The 15336-nt window shown below is 36.0% G+C and overlaps 1 protein-coding gene across 1 annotated transcript in view; it reads left to right on the top strand.

Moving 5' to 3' along the window:
- ZFP91 (ZFP91 zinc finger protein, atypical E3 ubiquitin ligase) overlaps positions 1-15336 on the top strand; it is a 56194-nt gene that overhangs the window by 2784 nt on the left and 38074 nt on the right. Inside the window, exon 2 of the mRNA XM_037838465.1 lies at positions 1683-1708. Within this exon, the coding sequence (XP_037694393.1) occupies positions 1683-1708 (26 nt within the window). The remainder of the gene's footprint in view (positions 1-1682; positions 1709-15336) is intronic.

The raw sequence follows: 15336 nt of genomic DNA, 5'->3' as shown, positions 1-15336 counted from the left end.
AATGCTTAGAATCATTATAAATTAAAACCTAGAAGACTAATAGTCAGGAAAGATAAACCAAGTTTGGGGAATAGTTATGTATGTACTCAGTACTGTCTAAAAATTAGGCTGAAGATTTGCCATGTTTTTAAGTCAATATACTCCAGTTAGGATTCTCGCATTTCAAATGCAGAAAATTATATACTCTTATTTAATTCTTTAATACATATGTCCCCCCCACACACAAAATATTGTAGGATTGGTATAGTAGTTTTCAGACGCACTTTTTTTCCAATTTATAAGTTAAAACATCCTGCTTCCTAGGCCACCTTATAATACTAAGTCCTCCATTTATCCTGTGTTTTTCAGAATGTAAAACTTCTAACTTTGGGGTCTCTTACAGAAGTCTTCAGTTAGTTATACAAGACTAAAATATTAAGCTTTCCTTTTAGGATGAGCAGTACTGTAATGGAAACATTTAAACATTCCAAAAGGTTTTCAGGAAGTTTATCGTTTAATGTTTTAAAAATTTAGCAATTATTTCTGTAGTTTTCCTTTAGGGTTAGGAAGATTAGCAGTTATCTTGTGTTAATTGTTAATTGAGACATTTATAATATCATTTAAAATAAAGTTATAACACCAAAGCTTTAAAAAGACATGGAACAAAAAAAAATAGCTATTTTTTCTTAAAAAGAACAGCAGAATAGGTTTACTTGCCAAAAACTAACAAAGATACAAAAAGCAAAAAAAAAATAAAATAAAATAAAAAATAACCTTTGTACTGCTCATAGATACTGTGGCATCTTTATGACAAGTCCAGAGACATGTTGATTTTTTGAATCTGAGTAATGGGTATAGGGAGGGTCATCTCTACTCACCATTTATATGATAGAAATTTTCCATTAAAAACATAGAAATGACATTTTCTTTTAATCTGTAGGCTTAAAACTTTAAGTTCTTTACTGTCACTGTCTGATTTGTAAAGTGCAAGTTACATTATTTTGGAGATTCATCTGTTGCCTTTTTAGAAATAGATTTTGAGATGGGCTTAATCAACAATTTTATGTTTTTTTTCTTTTTAAATTCATTAAATTTTGATTATGAATATTGTGAAATATTCACAAAATAGATGAAATAATATAATGAAATCCCAGTATAGTATCAGTCACCTAGGTTCAACAGTTACTGAGATTTTCCCATGCTTGCTTCATCTGTCTACTTTTCCTTTGTCCCCCCTTTTTTGGTGGAAGTATTTAAAGCAAATCCTAAATATGTTATTTCAACTGAAGTTACTGCCTTTGTGTAAAATCTTATATAAGCACTTATGGCATCACATCTAACAAAATTAGGTATATTTTCTTTGTATTAATGTATTTCATAGTTTGAAACAACTATTTTACATGATACTCTAGCTCAGTCATTTAAGGTAATCAGATGCAGTAGCCACATTTGGCTGTTTAAATGAACATTGATCAAAATTAGAAGTTCAGTCCCCTTAGACTAGATACTTCAGGTGCTCAGTAGCCACATGTGGCCACTGTATTCAACAGTACAGATACAAAACATTTCCATCATTGTAGAAAGTTCTGTTGGACAGCACTGCTCTAGATGCTTTTTACTTGTTTTCTGAAAGAGGTAAATATTTGTATTTTAAGAAAATGTGCAAGATTGCTTTTTTAATATTTGATTCTCATTTCTTTCAGATGCGTAGAAAAAGTAACTGATAAAGGTAAGATATGGTCATCCTCTTACCTCTCTTCTGTACATTACCCTGATTATCTTGTATTCTGATAGAAAATAGAATAAGCTTCAGCCTGATAATCTATTTAGTTTCAATTTAAAAATGACTTTTATTCAATAAAGAATTGCTGGTGTAACTAGTACCTATGTAGATGACAGCAGATTGGATGGAGGAATATCTTGGAGTTATTTAAAAACCTATTTATTTGATGTCAGTTTATTACAATTTTTAAGCTATTTTTTATTGAAGAGGAATGGTACACAATATATAAAGTATAAACAAAATCTTGATGTTGATACAGATTCAAAAATGCAATTTAAAGACTGAGGAAAGAAAATTGTTCTAAGATTTCAGCTTGGTGAATAATTAAATGAGGTCATTTCTCTGAGTTTTAGCAAACCAAATAAACATATTGAATGTAGTCTTCTGCTTATCTGCATTTATGAAGGAAAGTTACTGTTCAGTTTTTTCTTATTTAAACACTTTTTTAAAAGACTTTATTTTGGCTTTGTTTTGGCTTTGCAGATCAGGTTATTAAAATTGCCCCCGACATGTTGAGCCAGTTGCTCATTCATTACGTTTTTTCTTAGTTGTTGACTTTGTTCCGTGATCCTAAATTCAAGCACACAGCAGCAGATTTACTTTTAAGCATATCTTGTATTATGTCTAATCCTGACACAGGCAGTTTCCAACTCCTGGAATCTGTTTAATAGTAACTGATAGCTGACCAGTTAATTTTCAAGGTTCTTTTATAGTCTGCTAGTGTGTATGTGTACAGTGTATTCGTAATGAAAATTTTATTCTTCATAATAAATATTTTGAGAATATATCTATAAGGCAAGTTTAAAACCTGGATTTTATGCCGTTTAAAAAAAAATCATAGGGTGGTTAGGAACCAGTAACTTGAATTTGTGGCTGCTTTATAAATAATTAAGTACCAAAGCTCAGGTTTCTAGTTTCTCCAAATTTGGAATCTGATGCTAATACTTCAGAGTATACCAGGCAGAAGTATTTTATGTTGGGAAATTTTTTCTGAGTAGAAGGTTTTGCATGACTATTTTGACAAGCAGTTTTTTGTTTTTTTGTTGCTGTTACTTGGAAAATAGAACAGGTCTGCCAAGATTGGAAGGTCTTATTTTCCTTGATATTCAGTGATTGTTTTGGAGATTTTACGATTTAGGGGAAATGTTGAGTTTTGATTAAAACCCCAGCCTGCCTTTTCAGAGCTAAAATTGTCTCATGTGTCCAAAGGGTATGTCTAAAGAAATGACTCTAGGTCATCTGAAGGAGAACTTCTTGGAGAGTGTAGTGAAATTTTCAAACTTCTGTTGGAGATAACTTAAATGATTGTTGGGTATTATTTTAAACCAAGAGTTGGCATGTAATATAGTTGTAAGGCTGTGGAGAGATTGAAATTGCATTCTGGGTAATTTATCCTCAAAATCAATCTCAGTCTAATCCACTGATTAAACACTTTGGATCTAGAGTCAGAGCTCAGGGAGTGAATTCACGTTCTACCTTTTGTTGCAAATAATTTGATACCTGGAATCCAGTAAACACTTAATAAAAGATAGCTGTTATGTTTGTAAAATTTGGAAGAAGTAGATATTCTCAAACTCCCACCACCATCTCTTTATTAGTTTACCTATTAGGGTAACTGTTCAACTCTGAATGGTTTATAGGTACATAAAAACTGTAACATAGTTTATGCAACAAGATCAGTGAGTGAGTTAACAGAAGCTATGGTAGTCACCTTTTCCTCTGCTGTTTTAATATTTATAATTCACTTCAATTCTTTGTTGTTTCGCCTCTTAACGTTTTTTCTATTGCTCTGGAATAGTTTTCATAGTCAATCTGCTGAATTTTAACTCAGGCTAATTCATATTCATTCCAGAAGTTGAGGCTTTTTCAAAACTTTGGACAGGTTTTGATTTCTCTGTGCATTTTATTAACATTGAAAAACTATTTTCAAAATTGTTTTTACTTTTAAGTATGCCAAACAACTTGAAATTATATGCTTTAAGCTGAAAATAAGAACCTTTGACATGTTTAAAACAAATAAACAATATTACACAAAGGAAGCAATTTTCTGTTTTAAATTATTAAATTGCACAGTGTCATTCATTTTCTAAACTGAAATAATAGTAAAGGAACATATTACTGTTGGTCCCTGTTCCTGCCACATTTATTTAACCTTGATAGGTATATTTAAAACAAATGAAAAACTGCTTTACTCAAGTAAGTGTGTATTAATTCATTCAACAAGTACTGTATCTCCAGCACCATTCTAGGCACTGGATTGTACTGTTCAAGTAAGTGGAATGAAGAAGTTAAAGCAGGGTAATAGGATAATGTTTGATGAAGTGTGGAAGGGATGATCAGTTTAAATCTAAGATAGCAAGGGAAGAGGTGACATTGGAGCTCAGACATGAATAATGAACACATCATAATTTTGTTTATTTACAGATGTATCTCATTCCCAGTGTCCTTAAGCAATATTTATATTTATTTCTAAGTACAAAGAACAGGCATTCTCCTTTTTTTTTTATTTACCACTTTAGTGAGAAAAATCTGAATTTGCAATCTTTACAATTCAAGTTTCTGTACAAAGGACAATGGAGAAAGCATCCAGAATATTGTCATCATAATTCTCTTGAAACATTTTGAATCCCCTTGCTGGTGACCTAGTTAAAATAAAATCCTGTAGATTTTGAATAAAAAAGCTCAGTAAGGAAAATCTGTAGGTGAAAAAAGTCATATATAAACTCAGATTCGCTCATTTTTAACTGCAACTATCTCCTCCACAAAATCAACTTCCTTTACCTGACTTTTCTTAGTACTGCTTAGATTGGCTAATATTTCAAACCTACTAACTTTTTATGGGGAAAGAGTTGTGCTAATTATAGAAATACAACAGCATAGTTGGTCAGATTTCAGAAACAAAACTTTCCAAAGGGTTAATGATACATTAGATAGGCATTTTATCTAGCCTTCTTTCCTAGCCTTTTATCTTAAGGTGACAGGAGCCATATTGGTTCCCTTAGTATGAGAATGATCTGTATCTGTTGGGAATGCCCCAAATCCTTGAAATCATTTTTTTTTTACATTCATTTTATTGAGATACATTCACATACCACACAGTCATACAAAACAAATCATACATTCGATTGTTCACAGTACCATTACATAGTTGTACATTCATTACCAAAATCAATCCCCAACACCCTCATTACCACACACACAAAGATAACCAGAATAATAATTAAAGTGAAAAAGAGCAACTAAAGTAAAAAAGAACACTGGGCGCCCTTGTCTGTCTGTTTCCTTCCCCCACTTTTCCACTCATCCATCCACAAACTAGACAAAGGGGAGTGTGATCCCCATGGCCCCCCCAATCCCACTGTCCCCCCTCATAAGCCACATTTTTATACAATTGTCTTCAAGATTCATGGGTTCTGGGTTGTAGTTTGATAGTCTAGGTATCTACCACCAGCTACCCCAATTCATCAGAACCTAAAAAGGGTTGTCTATATTGTGCATAAGAGTGCCCACCGGAGTGACCTCTTGGCTCCTTTTGGAATCTCTCTGCCACTGAAGCTTATTTCATTTCCTTTCACATCCCCCTTTTGGTCAAGAAGATGTTCTCCGTCCCACGATGCCGGGTCTACATTCCTCCCTGGGAGTCATATTCCACATTGCCAGGGAGATTCACTACCTTGGGTGTCTGATCCCACGTAGTGGGGAGGGCAGTGATTTCACCTTTCAAGTTGGCTTAGCTAGAGAGAGGGGGCCACACCTGAGCAACAAAGAGGCATTCGGGAGGAGGCTCTTAGGCACAATTATAGGGAGGCCTACTCTCCTTTGCAGCTACAGTCTTCCCAAGGGCAAATCCCATGGTAGAGGGCTCAATCTACCAAACCACCAGTCCCTTATGTCTGTGGGCATATTAGCAACCATCGAGGTACAGCAGGCCAATACCCCTGCATTCTCCACCAGCTCCTCAAGGGGGCTCTACGTATTTTTTTCCTTGTTTATTTTTAATTTTTTTTTAACTTTTTTTTTCCTGAATCAACTGTATGAAAAATAAAAAAAATTTTAAAAAAATTTTAAAAAACATACAATAAAAGAACATTTCAAAGAGACCATAACAAGGGAGTAAGAAAAAGACAACTAACCTAAGATAAGTACTTTAATTCCAACATGTTCTACTCTACCCCAAGAAAGTAACCTAATATAGCAACATTTCTGTGAACTTGTTCCTACTATACCCTTCAGAAATTAACAGACCATAGTCATTCCTGAGCATTCCCAGAACGTTAAATTTACCCACGATAGCTCATCTGTTCTTCTTGGATGAAATCATTTTTATAGTTCAAATATCCAGACCTCCTGTGGTCCTTCCATTCTGTTCTAGTTTCCTAGAAGGAGGACAGATAGATCTCATTTATGTTGTATTTGTATATTGTCATAGGTTTAGAAAGCCTTGATTATCAGCTCATTAAAGTTATGGAGCATTTTAGGAATCAGGTGAGTCTCTTTCAGTCCCTTATATACAGGGAAATAACTTCAAACTGTTTGCTCACTACAATTCAATTCATATATAATACCCATCTCTGACAGTTGAAGGTTCATTCTGTTATATATAGTAATTACTTTACATTGAGATCCTTTTCCCTACCAGAACCATTTGAGAGTTGCAGCAGAATGCCCTTGTAGAAGAAAACTGAAGCAGAGGAAACTAAGGTCCTGAGTGAGGAAACCCATATTCAGCCAATAAGAATCTGAAACCCCTGAGACCCAAATCTGCATGAGGGCAAAACATTATCACACTAACATTATCAGACAAGAGTCTCTGGCAAAAAGGAATTGGCCCTGATTTAAAGCCCCCTGGCCCTTTTAAGTCTAAGACCCACCAAGCTCTTCTGAATTAAAACTAGCCAGATTGATCTGTCCAAGGAAAGGGCCAGTTAGCTTCAGTGAAATTAATTCCTTTGGAGTTAACTGTGTTCCTGCCTTCTGTTTATCTACCTCATTAAACCTGACTTGCTTCTTGGATCCTAATTAAACTCTGTTTGTATCCTAGTTTCTTATTTGCTTATTCTGTTTGTAACTTTGCCTCTGGCAATTTCCAAACCCTATTGTTTTTTTTACTGTGACCCTTCTTTAGGCTGTCATTTATTGCTGTGTAACAAACCATCTGAAAATTTAGTGACTTAAAATGCAGTGATTTTTTGTTTCTCAATTAGGCTATTCCCTCTCCTCATTGGTCTTTTAATCCATGCTTCCTGTCATGATGGTCTCAGGGCAGCAAAGAGGCTGAAGGCAAAAGCTGCAAGGCATCTTAGGGTCTTGAACAGGAACTAACGTTGTCACTTTGCAGCTTTCTGTTAGGCAAAGCAATCACAAAGCCAGTCCAGTCTACAGATTGGGCAAATAGATGCTACCTCTTAATGGGAGGAACTGCAAAATACTGAAGCCATCTTTTCCAATCTACACAACTCTAAATCACAACTGTGTGTTCAGAAGTGTTCTAGTAGCAGCTTAACAAAGCTTAAAGGTCTTAGTGTTTAGTCTGCTCCTGGCTGCACTTATTTACATGATTACTGTATTGAGCATTGTGTGACATAGAATCTGCTCTGCCTAGTTTTGATTTGTAGAGAAGGGTACAAAGCAAAGAGAAGAAAGTTTAATTTATGTTTATTATTTTCTGGTGGCACTCAGTTTAACAAGCAGCTATGGAGCACATAAATTTATATATGGGACACTTCTGGTTGTGTTGGAAATTGTAAAAATGAAAAAAGATGCAGTCTTTTCCCTCAGGAAGTTGACGGTCATTGCAGGTCTACAGTTAGGTATTAAGAAACAACTAAAGGTTTTGTAAATTACATAAGAGATAAAGAAAGATAAAGTTCTCTGCGAAACTAGAGATAAGAGGAGGGTTTCTTGGAGAAGGTTTTATAAAGAAAACACTTCTTTTACAGTAATTGTAATGGAAAGATATCTTAGAATAAAATTTCAGTTTCTGCGTCACCATTTCTCAAACGTGGCTCTACAAATACATTATTAATGGAGTTGACAGTTTCTTTTTCCTTCGTAGAGAGTACTGCATTATTCAAATGCTGGAAACATTGCCCTAGAGCAGGGTTTCTTAACCTAAACAGTATTGCCATTTTCTTTGTTGTAAGGGACAGTTCTCTGCGTTGTAGGGTATTTAGCATCCCTGGCATCTACCACTACATGCCAGTAGTACCCTCATGTTCCCCCTCCCCCACTTGAAGCAAACAGAATGTCTCCAGACATTGCCGAATGTCCCTTGGGAGGCAAAATTATCCCAGGTTGTAAGCCACTGCCCTAGAGCAGTGGTTCTAAGACTTTAGCTCATCGTTATCACCCAGAGGTCTTATTAAAACACAGATTTCTAGACCACACCCCCAGGGTTTCTAACCCTAGAATCTAGGGTAGAGCCTGAGAGTTTGCATTTCTAGCAAATTACTGGGAAATGCTGATGCCACTGGTCTGGGGATACCCAACAGCAAACAATGTGAGACTGGGGAATAGGTTGGTCCACTTTGTAGTGGATATAAATGCCATAAAAAAGAGTTTGGATTTTATTTGTAGGTAGTGCAAAGCCATTGAAAATTTTTGATTTGGGGAGTAGCTTCTTGATAAAAGATTACCAAAGGCTTAGGAGAGGACGCATGAGTTATAGAAATGCTATGCACATTCCTTTTAAAATTCTTTCTTTTTTGGGGGGAAGAACACAGTGGCATTGTTTGATACTATTTGAAAAGACTTTGCTACTTTAAATATAATTCTCGAGTATTTAGAACAAATTGGGGAAGAACTGAAACACTGGCTATAATATACTAAACAATGTTTTTCAAGACATTAACCATAGGGAATGAAAGAGTGATTCCTGAGAAATGGGAGATAAATGGGGTAAGTTCTACAATTTCTCCAGCTTAATACCTGGATAGAGTTTCCAGGTTACATGCAGGGAGAAGGAACCCAGGCAGAACCAGGAGGTCTTTCTGACTTGAGGAGATGGAGCTAAATAGAATACAGGGTTGAGTCCAGGGAGGCTATGGCAGCTCGAATTTACGGAGTACTAGAGCATAGAGAGCTGCACAGGAAGAGGGAGAGAGACATTGCACACTCTGGAGATCTGCAGAGGCTCTCCCTCAAGTTGTCACCTTATTACTGACCAGCACATATATGTGAAAAAACCACCCCAGGCAGGACAAAGAACTTTACTACAAGGTTGACTTGGTATTAGAAGATAATGCAGAATTGGAAATAGTCCTTGTTCCCCTAAGACAGAGTGGAAAACCTCTTCAGTCCAAGAGGTAGACTGGTTAGAAGGATTTTGACTTAGTAGTGGGGAAAATTTTACCAAAGAATAAAATTTCTTTGGTACTACATAAAAAACCTTTAGAGCAGTAACCTAAGGAATTACATTGTTCCAGCAACTTAACTGAATCCCAAAGCCCAAGAATATGTGTAAGAATATAAAAATATTTTGCCACCCAGCAAAAGAAATTTCACAATTTCTGGCATCCAATCAAAAATTACTGGACATTCAAAGAGGCAGGAATGTAGAACTCAAAATGAGGACAAAAGTCAAGTCAGTGGAAACTGACACAGAAATTATGCAGATGCAGACATTAGTAATACAAAAGCTTATAATATCTATGTATGTATCCATATATATTCCATTTGTTCAGTAAGCTATAGGGAAGATTGAACATGTTAAGTAGAAACATGGAAGATGGAGAAGACTCAAATTGAACTTTAAAAGATGAAAACTACAGTGTTTGATATGAAACTCTTTATGAGATTAACAGATTAAACATTTCAGAGAGATTTCAAGTGAACTTGAACAAATATAGCAATCGAAGTGACTCAACTATGAAACTCAGAAAATTGACTGAAAAAAAAAGTCAACTGCCAATGAGTTACACAAATTAAGGTTTGTGTAACTGGAGTCCTTGAGAAAGAGGAGAAAGAAATGTGGAAATTTGAAGTTATAATGGCCAACTTTTCCAAATTTGAAAAATTTGCCACACGCACAATAAGAAACTTGGAGAAAACTATGCCATGGCATGTAATAATCAAGTAATCAAATTGCTTACAATTTGTGAATGTGATCCTATTTGGAAATAGGATCTTTGGAAATGTTAAAATAAGGCCAGACTGGATTAGGGTGGGTCTAATCCAGTATGACTGGTATCCTTGTAAGGAGAGGAAATTTGTCTCCTCAGTAGGGGACAGAAAAGATGATGGCCATGTAATGGAGGCAGAAATTGAGTTATGCCACAAATTCTCAGCAAGCCACCACTAGAATTCTGCAGACTTCAGAGGAAGCATGGCCCTGCTAATACCTTGATTTCAGACTTCTAGTCTCCAAAAACTGAGGGATAATAAATTGCTATTGTTTAAAGTCTCCTGGTGTGTTATGCTTTGTTACAGTAGCCCCAGTAAACTAAGACACAATGATAAAGAAAAGCCTTAAAATTGACCAGGGCAAAAAGACACACTATGATAGAGTAGTAAACATAAGAATGACAACAGAATTTTCATTGGAAATTCTGCAAAGCAGAAGATGATGTTGAGCAAAGAATTTAAAAGTACTGACAGGTAAAACCTGTCAACCTAGAATTATGTACCCAGCAAAAATATCTTTCAAAAACAAAGACAGAATAAAGGCTTTTCAGACATAAATACAGAGATTTTCTCACCAGCACACATGCACTGCAGGAAATATTAAAGCAAGTCCTTCAGGTACAAGGAAAATGATACCAGATGGGAATCTTAAGTATACAAAAAGGGATTAAGAATAAAGATCACCAGAACTGGTGTTTATGTTTGCAAATAAGTAATTTTTTAGATGAAAGTGATACATTGTGGGGTTTATAATACATGTAAAATAAATGGCAACAATAGTACAAAGGCCAGGAGGAGAGAAATTTAAGTATCCTATTGTAAGAGTCTGTGGTGGTTTGAAGCTTTTTACACCCCAGAAAAACACATTCTTAAATTTAATCCAATCCTGCGGGTGTAAACCCATTGTAAGTAGAACCTTTTGAAGAGATTACTTTAGTTAAAGTGTGTCCCACCTCAATCAGGATGGGTCTTAATCCTATTACTAGAGTCTTTTATAAGAGAATGAAATTCAAAGAGAGAGAAAGCCACAAGAAGCAAGAAGCTGACACAGAACCTGGAAGAGAAGGAAGAAACCAGGAGACTCTGCTGTATGCCTTGCCATGTGACAGGAATCAAGGATCACTGGCAGTCACCTCAGAATGCGACAGTCTTCAGGAAGAAAGCATCACCTTGATGATATCTTGATTTGGACAGTTTTCTGTCCTTAAAACCATGAGCAAATAAATTCCCATTGTTTAAGCCAAACCGTTTTGTGATATTTGCTTGAGCAGCCTAGGAAATTAAAACAGTCTTACACTATAGTAAGCTACTAAAATATCACTTAAGTAACTCTGAGGTGGAGAGTTTTAGCTAATAAGCCAACAAAGTATATAAAATGAAGAGCATAAATACTCCATTAATTCAAAAGAAGACAAAGAAGAAAGGGGGAATATAGAATGGATGAGAAAACCAACAAGATGGTAGACTTAAACCCAGCCGTTTCAGTAATTACATTAAATGTTAGTGGTTAAATAGCCCAGTTAAAAGATGGAGATTGTTGGGCAAGACCAAACATTTAAGACAGTAATAATACCAATTCTGTGCAAAGTCTTCCAGAGAAATTAAAGAGGAGGAAATTATTGTTAATTCATTCTGTGAGATCAGCATTACTCTGTTACCAAAACTGAAGCAAGGCATTACCGAAAAACAAAACTACAGACCAATATCCCTCATGAATTTAGATACAAAAATTCAGTGTATTCAAATCCAACAGTATATAAAAAGGATGATACATCAAGACCAGGTAGTGTTTATTCCACAAATGGAAGGAAAGTTATCAGGAAACTAGGAATAGAAGGGAAGTCACTCAAGCTGTAAAGGGCATCTGTGAAAATCCTACTGGTAACATTATATTTAATGGTGAAATACTGAATGCTTTATTAAGATCAGGAAACAAGGATGTCCCCTCACCATTTCTGTTTAACATTGTACTGAAAGTTCTAGCCAGTTTAGTAAAGCAAGAAAAACAAATATAAGAAATAAATACTGTTTTTATTTTCAGTTGATATGATCATCTATACAGAAAATCTCATGGAATCTATAAAAAAAGCTACTAATAAGTGATTGAAATAGCTTTGGGATACAAAATTAACATACAAATCAATTTTATTTCTATATGTTAACTATGAAAAATAATAGAAAATTGAAATTAAAGAAATACCATTTACAATGTTATTAAAAAATGAGATAATTATGGATATATCTGATGAGACATGTGAAAGACCTGTATACTGAGAAGTACAAAACATTGCTGAGTGAAATAGAACCTAGAAAAATACAGTAGTGTATCTTGTTCATGTGTTGGAAGATTCAATATTGTTAACATGTCAATTCTCCCTAAATTGATCTATATATTTTCTTGTGAGTTTTGACCTTAAAAACTTGTTGAAGAGTTTTGGGGACCCCTAATGGTTTACAAACTAAACTTTGAAAGCCACTTAGACTTGTCAGGATTTCCACCATGTTTCTAAGGATGGGATTTGTTCTTAAAGAAAGAAAAGGTGAATAGATACATGGTGGGAATTCAGCTATGACTAGTACACATGTATATTCTATAATTTATTTAACCATTACCTAGTTGAAGGACATTTGACATTTTTATAACATTCAGTTTTTTTGAGATATATTCACATACCATACAGTCATCCACAGTGTACAATCAGTTGTTCACTGTTCCATTATATAGTTGGGCATTCATGACCACAATCGATTTTTGAACATTTTCATTACCACACAACAAAAAAGACTAGGAATAAAAGTTAAAGTAAAAAAACACCCAAAACTTCCCATACCACCCATCCCTCCCTATTATTCATTAACTTTGGGTTCTCATTTTTCTGTTCATCTGTCCATGTACTGTATAAAGGGAGTGGGGACCACAGAGTTTTCACAATCACACGGTCGCACAGTGTAAGATATATAGTTATATAATCATCTTCAAGAATAAAGGCTACTGGGTTGCAGTTCAATAGTTTCAGATATTTCCTTCTAGCTATTCCAATACACTAAAAACTAAAACCTATATAATGCGTAAGAATAACCTCCAGAATGACCCTTCAATTCTGAGATCTCTCAGCCACTGAAACCTTATTTTGTTTCATTTCTCTTCCCTCTTTTGGTCCAAGAAGGCTTTCTCAGTCCCACAATGCCAGGGCCAAGCTTATCCCTGTGAGCCATATCCCTGTGAGCCATGTCCCACGTTGCCAGGGAATTTTACACCCCTGGGAGTCATGTCCCACGTAAGTGGGGGGAGGGGTGATGGCAATGAGTTTGCCTGCAGAGTTGGCTTAGAGAGAGAGGCCACATCTGAGCAATGAAAGAGGTTCTCTAGGGGTGACTCTTAGGCACAATTTTAAGTAGGCTTATCCTCTCCTTTGCAGTAACAAACTTCATAAGGGCAAACCTCAAGATCAAGGGCTCAGCCTTCTACATTCTCAGAATGGTTGTGAGAATATCATTGATTCCCAAGGTGGGGAAATTTAATATTTCCACATTTTCCCCCAGTCCCTCAAGGGGGCTGTGCAAGTACATTTTTGTTCTCTGCCCAAATTACTCTAGGATGTTTTGGGGCTTCACACTAACTTGTACAAACCAACCAGATTTCGCTCCTATTCGATGTTCCATGTTACTATGTTGTTTGAAGAAACTGACCATACAAGTTACATTATATATAGTGTTACAAAAAATATGGATTTTGCACCTAATAAACATCTTTTCCTTTCATGTCACACAGAAGTTGAAGTTTTAAAAATACTGTTTCTATCGTCCTTTACCCCTTGGTCTGATTTACCTTAGTCCTAACCAAGTTGGTTTCGTTCATACCTCTAATTGAAGTCTGATCTCTTTTCAGACTGCTTAAATTTGCCTTATGGAATAGTGCTGACATTCATAGCTGCCGGACTCTGGTTCATACAGCTACCCAAAGTTCCAGGGACTGACCAGGTTATACACAGAAACTCAGCATCTCAGAATTTAGAAATAGCCATCAAAGCTCGGGAGTAGATGTAACTGGTGTAAGAGTTTACAATCTAGGAACCTTTACAATAAGCCTTCTCCTGATAACCTATGCCCTCAGACTCAGTTCTCAGAGTTTGCACATTATAGTTAGTCCATATTAGTGAGGCATTATAATGCTTCTGTTTTGATTACTGGTTTATTTCACTCAACATACTGTCCTCAAGAAGGACATTTGAAATTTACCTCAGGTGGTTTTCTGGGATTACAAGTTGCAAATGTCTTTAATAAATTTAAAAGCAACTTCAATGCAAGTCTCACTCTACCCAGATTAGTGCTACTAGTACTGTAGTGGTACTACTGTGCACTATAAGATTGCCCTTGATGCACCAGCTGTAATTTTGGGGCTCCCAAGCACCTCACAGTTTTGACCAACTGGCTATAAATTCAGGGTTTCCCATCACCTTCTGAGGTTTCGTAATCACTAGAGTATCTCACAGAACTCAGGAAAGCACTGTAATGATTTTAATTTTATCTTAGCAAAAATGGATACAAATCAGACAAAGCCAAAAGATGTATAGGGTTAGATCTGGGAGGGTCTCAAACACAAAGTTTCTGTGTCTTCACCATGTGGAGTCAGAATGCATCACCCTCATCCTCTAGCACATTGGTGTGTATTCAGTCATGCAAGCTTGCTGAGCTTATATTGAGGTTTCATTACATAGACATGATTGATGGAATCTGTGCACAGTTGGTACGTTCAATCTCCAGCTTCCCTCCCTTCCCTTGAGATCAGAGCCCAGGAATGTTGGGCTGATATGATATAGCCCAAAGTCCCAACCCGCTAATCACATGCTTGGTTTTTCTCGTGTTGCCAGTCCACATCTTGAGTCATCACAGCACAAGCTATCAGGTTTGGTCTGGGGCCCACCATGAATAACAAAAGGCTCCTATCATGGTAAATGCCAAAGATTTGGGGGATTTCTCATGGGACAAAGACCAGCCAACTTCTTCATGATACCAGCCACCCACTGCTCTTTAGCCATAGTTCCCTTATTGGATCATACCTGTCTGAGAACGAACCTACACTTGGAGTAGCATTTATAAAACAGATACAGCAATAGTAGCATGCGTATGCTTAACGTTTGTAGGAGCCAATGTGGGTTAGGAATAGGAGGCTTTTAACTCAGTTTCCCAGTACATTTGACCATCAGGATCAGTTTTATAATCTTAGCAAAAATGCCAGTGTTACACTATATAAAAACAAGTCAAAAGATGCTGGCACTTTGCTAGAGTCCCATCCATTAATAATTCAGTCCGTCATCATATATGACCAAAGTGTTTCCCCAGGGCAAGGTCACTTTGGTTTGCAGGTTTCCATTTAATCTTGTTAGGTTCCAAAATTAGTGGTCTGAGCAATATATGGCTTCATCCTGTCAGGTATAATTGAACTAAAAGAC

The sequence above is a fragment of the Choloepus didactylus genome, chromosome 6, assembly GCF_015220235.1.
Source record: "Choloepus didactylus isolate mChoDid1 chromosome 6, mChoDid1.pri, whole genome shotgun sequence".
Lineage (NCBI taxonomy): Eukaryota > Metazoa > Chordata > Mammalia > Pilosa > Megalonychidae > Choloepus > Choloepus didactylus.
Note: the sequence above shows the minus strand (reverse complement) of the source record. Positions and strands in the feature narration are given on the sequence as shown.